The 18,155-nt window shown below is 38.2% G+C and overlaps 1 protein-coding gene across 6 annotated transcripts in view; it reads right to left on the bottom strand.

Annotated features, from left to right (window-relative positions):
• ESRRG (estrogen related receptor gamma) overlaps nucleotides 1-18,155 on the bottom strand; it is a 342,923-nt gene that overhangs the window by 105,069 nt on the left and 219,699 nt on the right. For all 6 annotated transcript variants that reach the window (XM_042051853.1, XM_042051852.1, XM_042051850.1 and 3 more), the window contains one exon: nucleotides 8,167-8,283. In XM_042051853.1, the coding sequence (XP_041907787.1) occupies nucleotides 8,167-8,283 (117 nt within the window). The remainder of the gene's footprint in view (nucleotides 1-8,166; nucleotides 8,284-18,155) is intronic.

Genomic DNA, 18,155 nt, shown 5'->3' with positions numbered 1-18,155 from the left:
TGACTGAGTGAAGAGGCCAAGAGAGCTCCTCAAGCTCCAGGCTTTTCGGTGCCAATCCATCCCAAGCAGCAAAAGTCTGCCTGTACACCTGCCACATGGATTCTAATTACCAGCACCTGCATCATTTCAGCCCTTCACCCCAAATAATCCTACCATACATTTTGTTGTTGCTACAAAGATTTTATGCATCAAGAGACTTAGTGAGGAGAGGGAGTGCTGCCCAAGCAAGTGCTGAGCAAAATACAGAAAGGCTGGCTCCAGAGGGGCACTTCAGAGATATGCATATGCATTACCCTTAAATGTACCTCTACCAGAGATGCTACACCTATTCCACCCAAGCAGGGGATGTACAAGGGGATGCACAGCAGAAACAGAGAAAAGTGAAGAATACAAATTACATTAATGTTACTCTTTACAAAATGACCCCTATTTAATATAGGGCAGGACCCACACACAAGAATTCAAGTGCTCTGCGATAAACGGCAGTGCCACACTGATGAATGTATTTATGGATGGCAGAGACCACGAATGAAAGGCAGCTATTTGTCTGTGAGATCATGGGAAAAGTCCTACATCCTTCAGACTTGTCTCTACCCACCCTTATTACTTATATTGCTGTCACTATACTTCCAGTGCATAAGCAAATGTTCATAGGGGCTGAATCCAACAAACATCTTTTGCAAAAAATTTAGTATTTTCTAGTAAAATAAGGAAAGTGCTGCTTCCTTATTTTAGGATGAAAAGAACTATGACAAATGAGGATGTGCAGTTAACCACCTCAGATTATGATGAGAAAATATTAGTACAAAGTGATTAATTTTTAATAGTATTCCAATTTAAGTAGACTCATGAATCTGCAGAACCTACTCCTTCCAATTCCGAGCAAGTAATATGTAAGGTATGTGCACTAAGAAAATTACTGTAAAATTTAATCCTATTCAACATCTTTCAAACTCATTATTTGCAATAACAAAAGTACAAAGTAACTTTAGGTTGAAAGCATTCTTTGCAAACAACTGCTGTCACTGGGATTCTCAGAAGCAACGACTCTGTGAGCAGACTCAAACCTAACATCTAACCTCATGGAAGCTGCTGGTGAGTGAGCCAGCAAACAGCTCTGACCTCAGATTTGCAAATGCTAACACAAAAACCTCCCCATTCACAGATCTGTGTAAAGCCAAGAAATGTAAATAGTTCTCAAACTCAGACTTATAAACAATACTGCTTTCTCCACGTTCACTTCATACCTCCTCTTTTATGAAAGTGGAGCATTTGTATAAAGGGACAACTGTAAAACAAAATTGGATCTAGAAGGAGAGAAGTTTTGTTTAAAGACCAAGTCCAGTGAATTGCTGGGATGTCTCTGTCTTACTCACCAAAATACTCAGAAACAACACAAATCGGAGTGGCACAATGCTGCAACACAAGCACCATGAAAACTCCTCAGGAGGCCGACACTCGGTAGGAGCTCTAGGTGCTTTTGTGTGATTTCTAAACTCGGGAAGAATATTCACATCTCCAATATTTGCTTTTTCTGGGGTATTCTTCTAGCTGATGAATAGAAGAGCTAGTTACTTGAGCTCACTATAAACACTAACCTGCAGTTGAATAGTTTGTCCTTCCTCATCAGTTACAGAGAGTGGATAGTCATGAGCTGAGTTTTAGAGCAGACAAATTGGGCTGTCAGTTCTAATGTGTGAACTGGGCTATCAGGTCACATTTTGGTTAGGAGCAAAGAAGCCTACTTATGAACACCAACAACACTTAGAGATTAGCTTCTATTGTTTCCAAGGAGATTTAACAGGTCCCAGTATATATTAAAGCAAGCACATGCTGAAGGAAAGAAAGAAAGGGAGTGCAAAGGGGAAGGGGGAAAGAAAAACGGGAAAGGAAGAAGTAAAAGCGAAGAAAAGAGAGAAATAAAAGCAAGGAAGAAAAGGGGGGAATGGGTGAATGGGGAAGGAAGGGAAGAAAGGGGGAAAAGAAGGAACAGAAGAGGAAAAGAAACAGTTCAAAAAAATATCATTACTAGAAACCAAACGCCTTCATAATACATTGGAACATAAAAGAGAGCTGATATTTGGAAGAGACATCAACAGAAGACGCACTGTTATCTCCTGATGTTGTAACACAGGAGGTTTGTTTAACATCCTGCATTAATGGAGGAGCTCCTTAAGTGTAATATTACGATAGAGAGCATAAGAAATATCACTGAGGTCACTGCCGCTCTATTAACTGTCATCCTGTACAGAAATATTTTCTTTGAATACCATTAATGCTTTCTCCTTTCCTTTGTTCTAATTTCTGAAGGCAGCAGAAACTAAAACTTTGTCCATAATAATTTCTGCTTTCGTCTTGGCAGACTAATGGTATTAGACTTGTGAGAGAAATTTACCTTGGCAATGTCTTATGCACAGGTCTTTTCAAAAGAGCTGTTAGAAGGAATCCTATTAAGCAGGCTTTTTCACTACCCTCAAAACATAGGTGATAACACATTTTTAGTCATAAAGAAGATTGCTTAGTTTTATTTATTATTTTGAGAGAGAATCCATTAATCTGCTCCTCTGCATATCATGCATCTCTTTACATAAGACTAAACTCAAGCTGCCTGTTCTCCTTGCTGTATTAGATTCATTTTCATAGACTGTCAAAGCCAGAAAGGATCAATATGATAATTTAATCCGATCTGCTGCTTAACACAAGCCAAAGATGTTCATATGGTAATCTCTCCATAATAAACTCAGTAATTTAGGCTTTAAAATACACATACCTCTTTTAAAAATGTATTCTTATATTTTAATTAATGAAATCTCTCAAAGTGTGAAGCAAAAATATTTTAGAGACTCCCAATTTTAGCATGTTAAGAAGAAGTGTAACTCATGTGTAATTATCTTTTGATTCATTACATGACCACCTAAAATGTTCAAGTATTTTTAGAACTGTCAGTAATTGCTTTTATTCAAATCACAGCTGAAGGAAAAAACTTGAAAGTCCAGAAATTCTTTACAAGTCTGATTCTAACTACTGCCTTACCATTTCCTTAGGGATGCTGAGATCTCTTTGAGGGCCTGTATGAATTCTCAAAAAACCCAAGCAAACTAATGAACGCGAAGTGGTAAGGGCTACTCATCGAGCAGTGCAAATACAACATGCAAACTGCACTGCATGGGAAGGGTTACACATCAAGTCAGCACTGCCAGATGAAGAGCTCAGAGAGTTTCTGTTCATTTTTAGAGCCTAAATGATGGCTCATGTATGAGCAACTGTGAAGATTCACAGACACAAAAAGGTATATTGCTGATTTCCCCATAGCACAGATTGCTAAACCTGCCAAATGAGCAGCAATCTAACACAGCTCCAAGAGCTTCCACTAATACTTGGTGAGGATCTGGCCTCTCATTTGTAATAGCAGGACTAATTAAGCTGGAATTTTGTTACTCTGCCTATTCTAACTGGGTACAAAGTGACTGATGATAATTTATAAAGGCCATCCATTCCTAAGGAAAATACAAACATACTTACATGAAGCAACCCATGCCATTTTATTGTAGTATACTTTACTTTTCATATAAACTTAGATTTGTTTACATACATCACCCATTTAGGAACTAGACTTTCTGAAATAACAAGCAATGCAGATCAGCCACTGCACACAGTCCATAACAAATTCTGAAAACACCCAAATACCAGACATGAGAGACACATGGGAGATGTTTTGGTGTCAACAGTCCTGGTAAAAACACGAAGTACTACTGCATCGAACTGCGAGAGCTAAAACAGTATGCAATGTTCCACATGGTCTAAAAGCAGCATTAGTGCCACTCAACAGATTCCCCTCTGAACTGTAGTCTTCAACCTCCCTACAGCACAGGGACAGGTAAAACCGAGGCTATGGCTTTGCCTCTATGGTGAAAACTAAAACATACGGAATAACCTCTTGAACAAACAGTTATACAAATGTTGCATGTGAAACAAAAAGTAATTTTATTTTGGAGTAATTACTCCATTGGAATCACGTCACATGGGAAGCTCTTCAGAACAAGACATCATAAACTTGGAATAGTATCATCTACTACAAACACATGCTAGCAAATAGTCCCACAAATATTAATAGGCACATAGTACTAATTAAAGACTAAAAGCTGAGTTCTAGTCAGATCACCTAGCAATAGAAAGATTTTAAAAAGTCAAGTATCTACTCAAGATTTCCCGTACTATCTTATGCATTTTATATATAGTTTTTCTTCTTAGAAAAGAAAAAAAATCAAGCCCTTTTTCTCAGTCCAAATAGCTGTATAAAAAGGGAAATAGCCAAAAATACCCAGTCTTGCACATGAACACAGACTTAATTCTACCACCTGAAGCAAATTAATCACTGGCTTCCAAAGAGTTTGAAAGGCCAAACTTAAAAGACAGATTATAAACCAACAGAAGTGAAAACTACGGAATGTCTTAAAAATGTTCATTTTTAAAAAGGGCAAATTGTTGTACATGTCTCCCTGCACCCTTTTAGCAATTGCAATATTATTTCAAGAAATCTCAAGGGATACATTTGAAAAGTTTCTCCTTAGACTATACAAGAATCTTTAATGTTGTTTCATCTGTTCTCATTAATCTGAGACAATCCACCAAAAAGTAAGTGCAGTGAAAGAAACTGTATTTTGGTAGAAGAATCAATTGTGATACTTAAAAATCTGATTTTTTTGTAACACTGACACACAAAATTAAAAATAGAAAAATGTAAATTTTCTGAGTGAAATGTATTCTGCTTTGCTGCTAATAACCATTACCTAGAAAAGTAGATAAAAACACAACACCCTCGTATTTGTCCTGTGCCTAAAAGCTCATCAGCCTATGCTGAATGCTACAGTATGAAGTATAACACATACTCTAAACCCATCCATAGCTCCAGACACATTTTTAAGTAACAATCCATGGGCTGAACTAAACTGACAAGTTCCTCCAGATCAGTCTGTACAAACTTTCTTGTGATACTCAACACGAGATGCAGCCAGGGGCCAGGGCCTCAATCCCACTCCAGCCCAGCCCAGCATTGCTTTAGCATTCCCTCTCTGGCTCCTGGCCCACAACTCACAATTTATTAAGAATCTTGATCTAGGTGTTGGTGGTTAAGCTCCACCAACATCCATGAGAGTAGATACAGAAAATCCTTACTCCACCCTGTATTCCATGTGACCGGAAATCCCCATTCTCTCCCAGGATTTGACCCCAAAACACAGCCCCACAACCCTAACACCAGGTCTCCCACAGAAACGCTCGGTGCTTGATGAAAAACACCATTATCTTGTCACATAAACGATTCAACATGCAGATGTCATAAAGGAAGCCACTCTGTACATTTGCTCTAAGTGGTTTTTGGACTTTGCCCTAGAAGCCACTAAAACTCAGAGTCTTCTTCCAGGCACTGTGATTTCTATAATGAAATTTATATGACAATTTGCAAAATGACGTTATAAAGTCCTTTCAAATGTGAAGGGAAACACAATGTCTGATAATTGTTTCACTTTGGATTACACTTAAAAACAGTTTGTTAAGGAAAATTTCTACAAGAAAACCCCCACAAAAATGGTAAGATTTCTGGAGAAAATGCACCCTGGCAGATGTGCTGTTCTTGTAAGGAATGTGATGCTCCTCTCAAAGCTGCTTAAACTTGATTTTATTTCAGGTCTGCAACTAAATTTTTTTTTGTAAATAGATTTAGGCTGTCAATTTCCAGGCATGCTGTGCCATCAGCATGTAGAGACTGCTGTGACAAACGTGGAGGCTGCAGCAGCAAATTTTATTATAAACTGGTAATTGAATTGAACAGGTTTACATTTGAATAGATTTACTGCAGCATGATCTCTGACATGCTGCATGGGACTGAAATCCTTGTTTGTACATAAAGAAACACTTGAGATACAGCAAGAATAATTTCAGCTTATTTTAAGTCCATGCTAATCAATAAATTTATACCACTTTACATATGAAAGAAGTCAGTATATTATCTTTGTGGCTGTGGTCCAAGTCAAAAAGTCATCTCCAGACTTTCCCATAAGTAAAAACAACAACATCCAGCTCCAAAACTAACTTAAAACAAGAAAAAAAAAATCTTTACTACAAGTACAATCCTACACACGTGCTGTGAATCAATATGGTTTAAAAAGTGGCCACTAAAGGGGGAAAGAAAATAAAATGGCCTTTTAAGTTCTTGTAGGTTGATATATTAGGTAGTAGATAAACAATACTGCCGTTTCAAAGCAATTAGTTATTTTGTCATTGCAGAACATTCAGAAAAAGGTATGTACATTTAGAGTAGAAAATTCATGCAATTCTTATTAAGAAAACTTGTGGGATTGATTTGAATCCATGGACAACGAACATTCAAACAAAAAAATTTGACTCACAATGTACATCTGTATTGTCTAACTAAATTTTCTCAGTTAACAAAACTGCATGCAGAAACATAGTAAATCTGCACACAGATTTGCTGAGATAATTACTCATTTGTAGAAGAGACACTTAACTTTCTCTTGCAGTCCCAGAAGCTGCGCACAGCCTAGATTTTTAAAAATATATATGTTAATGGATGCACAATAGTGCCCTCAAAATTTAAAGGAAAAGGATTAAATCAATTCACCTGCATGTGCTCTTGCTAGCACTGTTTTATTTTCAAAGAAGTTGCCTAATATATCTGTTTATTAGGACTAGTGATACAGGGTCTTAACTTACTAAAAAAAGATGCTAAGAAGCACAGTGCCTCTCAAAAGATACCATACCCAGTCATCCCTTTCTTTCTACAGTTTATCTAAGCATCATAATTTCACTTTCAAGTAACTGCTCCTAGTGCTCAGTTATATGAGGATTTTGGCAAGTAAGAACTCTCCCATCACCACTGAAGAGAGGGTCAAATCCTGCCATTCTTACTGAGGCAAAATCTCCATCAAATCTGACAGGAGTTTTGCTCAAGTAAGACTAAGGACAGCAGGATTTGGCTCACAGGATCATAGCATCTGCCAAAGCAGTTGCACAGAACAAGGTTTATTCTTAGTAAGTATAATCCAATAAGAATATGTCTGTAGGTGCGTGATAGGCCTAATTTGCCCATCATCTCTCCACTGGTCTAGGCTGTTTCTTGGATTTTACCCTGGTAGCTGTATACTTAACCTGCTTTACACATCACCATCAAACCATTTGCAAAAATCAGCCAGCTGTTAAAGCTGAGTTTCCAAGCACTGACAAAGCAAAATTGCAAGCAACTGTTTTAAAGGGGTTGCTTAACACAAAGTACTCTCCACTGGATACAATACTTAGAGAACATTATGCTGATTTTATTTCAAATGTTTATCTAGTTCAGAAGTCCATGGCATCTTTCTTGGTGGTGACAGTGCTCTACAATAATAATGCATACAATACACGGACTTAGAAGTGTATTCTTGCATATACATTAACAGCAATATAAGTGTATAGCAGGCAAGCAAGATTTAAGGAATCACCTCTTCGTGTAACATAGATGAAGCAGGTTCCAGGTAAGACAGCACCATTTCTTGAGAACATTTTCTTATGTTCAATACCTTCAAAATGTAACTGACGAATTAAAACATTCAATGCATACTTACAGTGAGGTGCAGGGGCTCTCAGATACTTTTAGGAAAAAAAAAAAAGGGGGCGGTGGATTCTCCTCTTCTGCACACCACCATTTGCTCCAGTGTAGTTACAGTAACTTCAGTACACACACTCAACACTTACACCTGTTTAATTTAGAAGTAACCTTTCCATTTGTCCTGATGGAATGACAACTGAATAAAAGCAGGGAAAGGAAGGCACAGTGTGTGTTTGGGTTTCCTGCCAGAACTCAGACAGAGTAACAGTGGATAAGGAATGGAATCTTTGAGAACTCTGATGGTTATTCTATCAGTTACTTACTGAAGGATGATTGAATGCTGAGGTACATTTTGCTGTACTACACAAGATTATGAACTCTATGTGGATAAAGCATGATTCGATAGCTTAAGAAGCAGATGTCAGAAAGAGCAAGTATACATTAAAATTGCCTTTGCAATCAATAAGTGATTAGAACACTCACCAGCCTCTCTTCTTTCCTGATTGCCCTACAGTTGCAGCAAGTGTTTGCAGAGAGATACATACTGAGGTGGTCAGTCTTACCTTCTTTCAGCATGCCAACTTTTAGACACTTCATGAAGCGGCAGGCTTGGCAGGACTTGCGTCTGCGCTTTGTGATTTCACACTCATTCGTTGCTGGGCAGCTGTACTCTATGTTACCTGTGATGGGACAGACAGGGGAAGAGGTGTTCAGAATCACTGACTAACCAACACAACAGATATACAAAAGTACTCATATAATTGCTGTTGTATTTCACTTTGGAATATATCAAGAGTAAGCAGTGCTACAGAAAGGAAATGCCTTTCAAGTAAAAATAAACAGCTGAGGTAAAAGATGAAGGTTTCTTACTTTTTTTTTTTTTTAATCTAGGTATCTATATGAAAGAAATATATACAAAACCACAATTAATGTGAGTCTGTGTCTCACTTCAAATATGGTCCCTACCAAAATCCTTCACATACAATATTATTCCTGCTGGTAGAAGGAAGAAATTTTGTAATTTATTTTCTGTACCAAGCCACATGATCAGGTTCCTTCTCTGAGCACTCTTAATTTTCCTTTTTAGCCAATTTCATTAGTCTCTCTTTGCCTAGAGTACAAGAGGACTGCTTTACTGCACAATCAACCATAACAGCTACTACAGAGATTCACCCTTCTTCTTCCACCACAGCTGGCACAGAGCATCAGGCAGGGCTCAGCGGGACTGTTACCACCACATCTAGCACATTCTACAGCTGCCAGGCCACATCTCTGCTCTAGGACATCTCCCCTTCCCTCTATACTTTAGACCAAGTTCTTGTACTGAGAGGCATTAGGAGTAGGATCATTCCTGCCAAGCTGTCAGAATAACAAAAACTGAAGAGATGCTTGCCTTTGCCTCTGCTTCTCCCAACTGCCCCCTTAAGGCCTACAACAAGCTAGAACCTTAAATGTGAGTCCTGGACAAAGCAGTCTCTTTTTTTTTTTTTTTTTTTTGGTTACTGCTTAGTACCTGTTATTCTTCCTCAAAAATAAGAAAAGAAAAGCTTGTAAACAAATGAGTAAAATACATGAGTAGTTTTCTTTGCATTTTCTAAAATCACATCTTTGAGTATCCAAGTCCAAATGGGAGAACATCTGCTTTCTTTTGCCCTAGTACCACTGCTCTTTTCATAAAACACCTTAGCTCAGCTTATTCATCTGCCCAGCCACACGTCCTATTGCCCATGACTACATCCAGTATGACAGACTTTGCAGCAGTCGGAAGTTACACCAGGATACTGACTTTTTAAAATAAAGTATCTTCCCCATCAGTCTGTCACATCTTGCTTTAAAGGTATTTCTTTATTTTCTAACCCTTTCCCCCAGTGATTAAGTGCATTAGTATCTTAATGAAAATGCATTCTGTTTATTGCCCTCTTGGGAAGCAAGAGGTCATCACACCAAATGCATAAATTGTCATCAGAGACAGTCCGAGCATAATCGCAATTTTGCTGCTCCATGTTTGCCGCACTCAGGGTCCCTCAGAGTCCCCTGAAACATGCACAGGTTCTAATAATTAGCATAGAGTCTGCCTGGGACCACAGCATTGATGAAATATTTCAGAGTTAATCACACTTTGTAAACACTGATTTATATTGACTACCTTTCTCCAGACTGATGTCTCCTCATTAAATATCACATTAGTGGATTGCAGGATTGCACAAAGACTCAAATGCTCAGCAACTACTAATTCAACAGGAAGTAATACTTAAAACCACTTGCATCTACTGGAAACTGAGTAAGTATTTATGATAAAGGAGGTCTGCATGGCACAATATATACTCTGCCAACACAACCAGCATATTTGGCACAACCTTTTCAGGCCTTTGCAGGCTTTCCTCTTCCTGGACATTGCTGCATGAGTGAGTTAGCAATGCTGGTGAGTAAAACAGATCTTGGTACGTCTGAATGCTAATGACAAAAGTCAAAGCAGTTTTGTCCTTTTCCCCTGTCTGTGCTGTGGAGAAAGCTGTTTAAGAAACTGAAGGTTATGGTGGGTGGGGAATCCAGCACAACAGTTCCTGCAAAATGTCTTCCCAATACACATCAGAAAACGTAGGAAATAACACTTTTGGAAGGATAGGTAGAAAATGATAGTAACGGCCAGCTTAAAAAAGAATTCACATTATCCTCCCACTCTAACAAGGCATTCTTAGAAAGGTACAACCACTACACAGGAAGACCTTCAAAGCCTTTCACAAACTGTATCTAATGAACTTCATTATACTACAGTAATAAATGTATTACCATCCCTATTAAAAAAAAAAAAAAAAAGAAACAGGGAATCAGAAATGCTTTGCACAAGGTCAAAGATACCTTTGCACAAGGTCAGAAACTATCTTGATCGAAAACAAGATCGTAATGGAGAACTTCAAGAAGCAAAGCTCTCCACCAGGGCAGGTGAAACATTCCCACTATAGCAAGAGCCCCTGTCCAAAGATACAGATGCCAACACCAAAAAGTAGCATTCGGAACCAGAAAGGTAAATGCAAGATTGCTCGTTTCATTATGCAGACACTTCTAACCCTGACATTTCACATTTGTGCACACTATGCAACAGTCTGCAGCGTGCACAGTGTAACTTACTTTTCCTGCAAATTCTTGACACCTAAAGAATGCTAAAAGGAGCTATTATTCTAGTCACTTGGATTCCAGTACTTAAGCTTAGAGGAGGAATCTCCTTTCAATTCAGACTGTTTTTCTTTAACGAATTGTATTTTACAGCAGATGCTCAATCTTCATTTTTGGTGTTGGAAAATGAACTTTGAAGATGCTGCACAGAATTCCTCCAATGAGTTCAACAGTTACAGGAAGAGAAGCAAAGATCCACATCTTACGATGTGGACGATAGCTGGTTCCTCTAAAGTGTTCCAGCGTTTTAGAATATGGCTACACTGCAGTAAGAGTTCAAGGAACTAACATTTTGTCTCCACATATAGATGCAGTGGTTATGTATATCATACTTAAAATGAGTTTCACCTAGCACTCAAAGTGTTAGTGAATTTATTTTTGTTATGAACCTGAATTTACTGCACATTTCAGGTCATTAGAGCTTTCATAATTTCTTATTTACTTCTAGACATGAATTTCCATTCAAGATACTCAGATCTGCATTTTATTTCAGAGGAAGATCCAGACAGAAACTCTACCAATTCCTTGCTTCCTTCAAGATATTAAAGGCTGAAACTGAACAGCTAGGAGGAGTGTAAGCCAAGTTTGCCCAGTCCTGTCAACAGCTGGAGAGGAAGTTGTGTTATACAGTGAACAAAATCAACACGGCAGCTCTGGGTCTTTAAACTGGGCTGACAAGAGCGATCGAGCAATTTATAATATCTCCTGGCTGGTTTTCAGAAAGAACTGGGCCCTGATTACTTATTTCAGAGTCTTTTGTACAATTAGTTTGCAGGCAATATAATTTTCTCACTTACTCCTTAATAGAATCGTGCAGCTAGCTGGCTGATAGAATAACAGCGTATATGTAAAACTCCTGCCCGAAGTGCCAGGGGATAATTTGTATATTCCTTTCAGTAGCGTAATGGACTTTTACAGTTTGGCAGTTAAAGGGCTGAGTAATATAAATTAGTATGACGCTTGAAAATAAAAATATATGTCAAATCTTCACTCCCCAAACACAATTCCCTGTGCTAGAATAATATAATGGGATTTATATCAGCCTAAGCCCCTTTTCTTTCTTCATGTACTGAGGAATGTTTATTTAAAACCAGTTCCTTTTTCTACTGATTTGTTAAATTTTATTATCACAGCCAGAAGATGAGAAATTACTTCTAACACACTGTGCCTATCAAGAACAACTGACTCACTGAAAACATGATGCCATTTGATCCTGAGCAGGTGAGCTGCTAAAACTTCCACCGTATACCCAGCTCTCCAATTTTAGAAGCTTCAGATGGTCACATCTTTATACCCAGCTCAAGGATAAGTGGGCCAAGGTACCATTCTTTTTACCTCACAGATGAAGTACAGATGAGGTGGGAAGACAGACTAATTTTAATGGTACAGGGACTTACTCGATGGCTTTACAAGTCAGGCAACTGAATGAACTTAGCCAAGATTCTCAACACCATTCTGGCCATTTCTTGCCCACAACTGCCAGCAACACTAAAGGTAACAGAAGAAGAGAAGCAAGAACCACAGCAAAGAAGAGGTCACTGAAAGCACTGGGCCTCCTGCCTTGGCAGAAGTTACTGTCATCAACAGCCACAACTTCAGAACCTCCCAGACACTGAGAGTGAGAAGCTGGCTCTAGAAACAGGCTGAAACAGGGGTCTCTCTCCCAGCAATACTGACAAAAATAGAAGCTGCAGACATCAAGTTCTAGCAGAAGCTTTATTTCCCTTTTCATGCTACAGTATTTGACACTATAACACTAAAAATGTAAAAGGATTGCTACAAGCTGTTGGAATATGCTCAGAAAATCTTTGGACAAGTAAAAGCTATGAGGAAGACTTAGATAGAGGGTGAAAATGTGTTTGGAAAGAATAGCCACGAGCCACTTAAAATAAGCAGAAGGAATACTGAAGATACCAGTATTGAAACTTTTACTGTGTGGGAATGTAGCTTCAGAAGAAAAAAAGGAAAAAACCAAATGAACCAACATTCCTTCAGTGTAATAATTTTATGCTATAATCTGATCACAAAGCTGCATTTCAGTTCAATAATGTTCCATTTTTCTCCTGAAGTTTCTCTTTCACCTTCTGTAGCATAACACCTTTTTTTCAAAACTTTGTCATTAAAAAATTAAGTGTTCTCATTCTTCATAGAGACTACTGCTTGACTGGATTTAAGTCTTTCTGCAGTGAGATTTACCCCAGGTACCACCTTCATGCTCTCTTTTCCTGGGTTACAGACTTAAAGGAATACACCTGCTTGTCCGTGGATTGCTATGCATCAAAACTCCAAAAATGTAAAGTAGCCAGGATTATAGCCATAGGTCTCCTGGGATTTAATAAAAGAGAACTCTTAGAAAGAGAGACACAGGAGAATCTAAGCTAACACAGAGAGTGAATTACAATATGTTAGGTCACACCTTTATACATAATCCAACCAGAACAGAACAGTTCCTGAGAAACTAAGAATGAGGTGCTCTTGGAAATCAAGAGTAACAGGCTAACTGAAAAGAAGGACAGAGAAAAAGTACAAGACTTAAAAATCTATTTGATGTTTATAGGTCTTAATGAAGCTGAACTGGGTGAAGTGAAAATATTTTCCCTCAGGTTAAAGTTTCAGTTCTTCCAGACTCTGCCCCCTACTTTGCAGTCAGAACTTAGCTGAATTTAAGTCTGAGTAAATATTTCCATATGTAAAGTACCCTCATCTGTAAGGTTTCAGAAGTGGGGTCAGGCTGGAATGAGATCAGATTTGAACCTAACTGAATCCAGTTTTTGGCTGACAAATCCTCAGACTCAGATTCACCTGATACTGTAAGAAAGCTCTACGAATTACAGACCTATGAATTCTGCTACAGGTCATCTGGAGATGATTAAGCCTAAAGTTGACTGTATTCACAACTTTTTACCCAGATGACTTCAGAAACAATACTGTAAACACAGAGTCACAGAACATTTAAAAATTTGGTTCCCAAACATCTCAAGTATTTTTTCAAGGTGACAGAACCATGTATGAAGGATTATATTTTATCTTTGTTGCTTATGTTGCTTTTTCTGTTAGAATAGTAACTAAGGAGGAACAGCTAGTTTTTAAATATGGTGTTTGACAAAGGGACACAAACAGCTTAAAAGACCATTTTAGTGAAATCACTATGTTGAGTTGCTTTGAAGAAATCAGTATTCTGTGTTACTGAACAATAACGTATTTAGAACTTGAAAAATATTTTTTGTTTCTCTTTTATTCTTAGAAAGCAATATGGTGATTTAAAGCAAAAATGTAAAGGTGATGCTGGCTGGTCTGACTACGTGACAGTTTTGTATCAGCCTTCAGCTTCAGGAAGATGGGTTTCCAGCATCATAGAAGTCACCATAATTTTCAAAATCGGGCTGATATTAGGGAGTGTTGAACCTGTAAGGGCCCAACTACCTTTGATTCCCACTGGAGTCAACTTCTTTATCTTCAAGAGAAATGAAGGGCATTTAGGTCACCTTAAAAGAGAATCAATGCTTTGAAGGCACAGAGGGAACTGATCCCCTGCTACCTGGTAGTCACTTAAGAGCTGTTCAAGTCAGAAAGATTGAACTATCTACATTTGGTCCCTACTGGTATTTTATCTAGGTCAATTTTGATACATGCTACCAAGATAGCATGGAGGATTGTCATTGTTTGTTTATAAGCACACAGAATATCTGTCTGTAAAGCTGCAAACCGAATGACTTTCACACCAGAAAAAGTCATTGAAAAATTTATAGAAACATTAATATAAATCACTTGCTAGCTGAGACTTCACATGTCTCTGTTTTCAAATGAGACGGGGTTTTGTAAGTGGGCTGGAGGCTTTCAGAGATGTTTGTAACAAAAGGAGATCCAGACCTAATTATAATGGCATTGATACATACTAGTGTACCAGCATGATTTGTACATCACATCTCTTTCTCAGTATTTCTGATGGGTTCAAAACAGCCATGCACCAATCAGGATGCTCATTCTTACTCCCAAATCATCAAAATGCTTCGTACAATTTTCAAGGTGGTAAGAAAAGCAGAGGTAGTAAAAAAGAACAATCTGTATACTTTTAAACTTCTCTCTGGTTCTCAGATTTCAGCATGTTTATATTTTATTGTCTCATCCTGTTTAGCTGCCGTAGCTATACAATGACATTATGACAGGATTAAAAGATGTGTTGGAAGGAATTAAAAATACTCACTTGCTACTCTGCCTGGCCCACAGGCACAGAGAAATTGGGGAAAAGGGAAGATATCTATCACTGCTGGCTTAAAATATTCTTTGAAAGAAATGCTGATGCACAGACTTTCACTTATGTAAGGAAGGTGAATGATTTAATCGGGTAATGATGGATTCAGGTGACATTTAGCGTTCGACTCGCTGGAGGGCTGCCATCTTTGCACCAGAGCCAAGGTCCACAGGCCAGTGCACCAAGATGTGAGACTCCACCCTACCCTTCTACAAAACAACAATAATCTTAGCTATCAGCAAAGATGCTGAAAAGCCATAAAATCTTGTTTAATTTGCTTTCATTTCCTCCATAAAAATGTATTACAGAAGACAGCTTTCAGAGATGCAAAATACCCTTTGGAAGCCACTTCGGTCATGTGCAACTTCAAATCAAACTTTATGTTGTCTGAATGTACATAGCTAGTTCTAACTTTCTTGATTAAAACTTCCTGATTGAAAAGAAGAAATATTTACTGTAAATTGTTTGTACATTTACAGACCAAACTGGCTCAATAATGGGTCAACACTCTAAAGAGGACTGAGAAACTCCAATTACTAGAGGGATTAAAAACAACTCTGAGTAACCAAGAAGCTGAAAAAAGTACAAAGCAGTTTGGGCAGGCTTTGAAGACAATAGGACCATCCCTGCAGAACTGTAGAGCTGGCTCTGAGCTGAGCAGCATAAAATGAGATGGCAGACTTGGTCTAGTTCCCATAATGACCAAAAAGACAACAGCACTTCAAGGATAGAGTATTTCCTGTTTGTGTTGGGAGACATGGACAGGCAGCAACTCTAAGGGATGAAGCTCTTAAATGAAGACACAGTGAGGGTGTGACTGCAGGGCTTCTTACTAACTATTGCTTTGCTCACCCTGTGTACACACGGAAGAGTGATGTCTCACTACTGTTCATCCAATAGTTTCTCCTTAAAAAATAAACATACAAACAAAAACCAAAAACCCCAACAAACAAAAAAACAAAGTCCAGGAACAAAGACTACTGAATGCAAAATATTTAGCTTTTGTGGGGAAAGTTCAAACAGTACCCAAGGAAATTATAAGTAAGCCCTAAGACTTTTGCAAGAAGCCTTACGAGGAATGTGCAGGCTTTACACACTCTCTTTTCAGGCTAGCTTAAAGAGTCCAAAGACAACAGTTTGGACAATTTGGAAGGAGGGAGAAAGAAAGTTTCCCAGATGCAGGCCATTATTTTAGAGAGATAAATGATAACATGTAATAGGATCATCAACTGTCTTTGAACCTGTAAGTCCTATCATCCTTCTCTTGAAAGCAAGAATACCAGTTCAATCCACCTGCTGAAATGTTTAAGTTACGGGCACTGAGTAATCACATTTATTATTAATGAAAATGTGTACTTACTAGCCTTTATGATAACTGACCAAATAAAAACTATGAGAAATATATTTACACTAAATATTCACTACAAAATATCTAGTAAGTGCAAGACCTCTGTGTCAAACACAAGACTTTGCACCCAGCTGACAAGTGAAAATTCTTTTTTTCCCTCTCTTTCTTTTAATGAAAGCTTGGAGTTTTCAAGATAATACAGTGCACAGCAAAAACTGTGAAGAGACCCTAAAAATCAATGGACCTGTAACTATTTTTAGATGTTGCTATTTTCTACTATCCCTTATGTTAAGCCAATTTTGGGAAGATTTGGCTGCGTGTGTATTTCTGTGAGACACTTGCAATCAGCCACCATGTAAATTATCCCAGAAGCAAACTGAGAGCTGCAGCTGAGTGAGTACTAGGCTGAGCAGAGAGAACATCCAGTTCTTCCATACCTTGTATCTCACAAAAGGGGCAGAACATCACTGCATTCTACTATGACCTAAGAAGACATCAATTTTATATATTGAGCTCTTTTTTGGTGGGTTTTTGTTTCATTTTTTTTTAGCCAGGAAATTGCTTGTTTCTAATTTTTTCTAATATTATTGATTTTTATCGTAATTATGCACACTTTACCACAACTGCAAATGTATTTTTGGGCTATGTTAAAAATATATATTCTAAAAAGACAAAATTACTCCTTCTTACACTTTGAAACAGGGTTCATTTAATATCTTAACATTTAAGAAAATGAGCACAGATTGATTCAAGAGGCAGGAATGGATGTTTTTTAGGATTAATTGCTAAATCTGAAAGGGAAGGATAATCTCCATTACCCTTAAAAACAGGTGTATACATTAGAGTGGTATCTGTCTTGTGTAGGAACTGCTAGGTGTACTGTGATGCTTCTGTCTTATGTGAGATGGTGGTGGTGTTCAAATAACTGCTGGCTCTCTGAGCAGCTGCCTGTGGCCTCCACCCACTGAGACTTCAAGAGACTCCTCTGGCATGAAAGACTCCCACTGACTCATGGAAAGGACATTGGGCCTTACACGAACACAGGATGTGCCTCATAAATTAACTTTATCAAGCTCAGCCTTCCTCTCACTGAAGGCAGGGCAGCTGTGCCCACGATTTCAAAAGGAATAGCACTGAGGATCTACAGGCCTGAGCTAATTTAGTAAACTCGTGAATGACCAACAAAGGTTTGGGAAGTCAAATGTCCTTTTTCATTGAATCTATAATAAAGTACCCATCACAATTAAGTTATTAGCATTTAAAATAAGCAATTCTTTGAGCTGAAACATGTTATCCCTATATACGCACAGTCACAATATTGGACTCTTCAGGCAGTCTGGTTTTCTATTCTGTATTTCAAAGTCTGTTGTGTTTATTTCTGCTCTCCTGTTTTCTTACTTGCAGTTATGCAGCAGCAAACTCATTTCAAGAACATGCAGAGAGAGAGAGAAGGAGCATGATATGAAAAAGGAAGTGAAATGGTACAAGGAAGAATGACCTCCAGAACACTGGAACTAAATTCTATCAATTAGAGCAAAAAACCTCAGGTGAATTATTCTTCATGCAAGCCTAAAGGCAGGATTTTCCCATTCAAATCATGAGGAAGCACCTTTTCCTTATCTACTTTTTGTCACCTACCACAACGCATGGTTTGATTCACCCAAGTAGCTTCCACTATTTTGGATGGTACCTGAAAACTCTCAGTAGTTGTGCTGGTTTACTCAGGACCATTACTGAAGATGCTGCTGTGACATTATGATGGGTAACATACTTCCTAT

This window comes from Corvus kubaryi, unplaced genomic scaffold (genome assembly GCF_017639235.1).
Source record: "Corvus kubaryi isolate FWS band 111438036 unplaced genomic scaffold, C.kubaryi_AGA036_p1.0 76, whole genome shotgun sequence".
NCBI lineage: Eukaryota > Metazoa > Chordata > Aves > Passeriformes > Corvidae > Corvus > Corvus kubaryi.
Note: the sequence above shows the minus strand (reverse complement) of the source record. Positions and strands in the feature narration are given on the sequence as shown.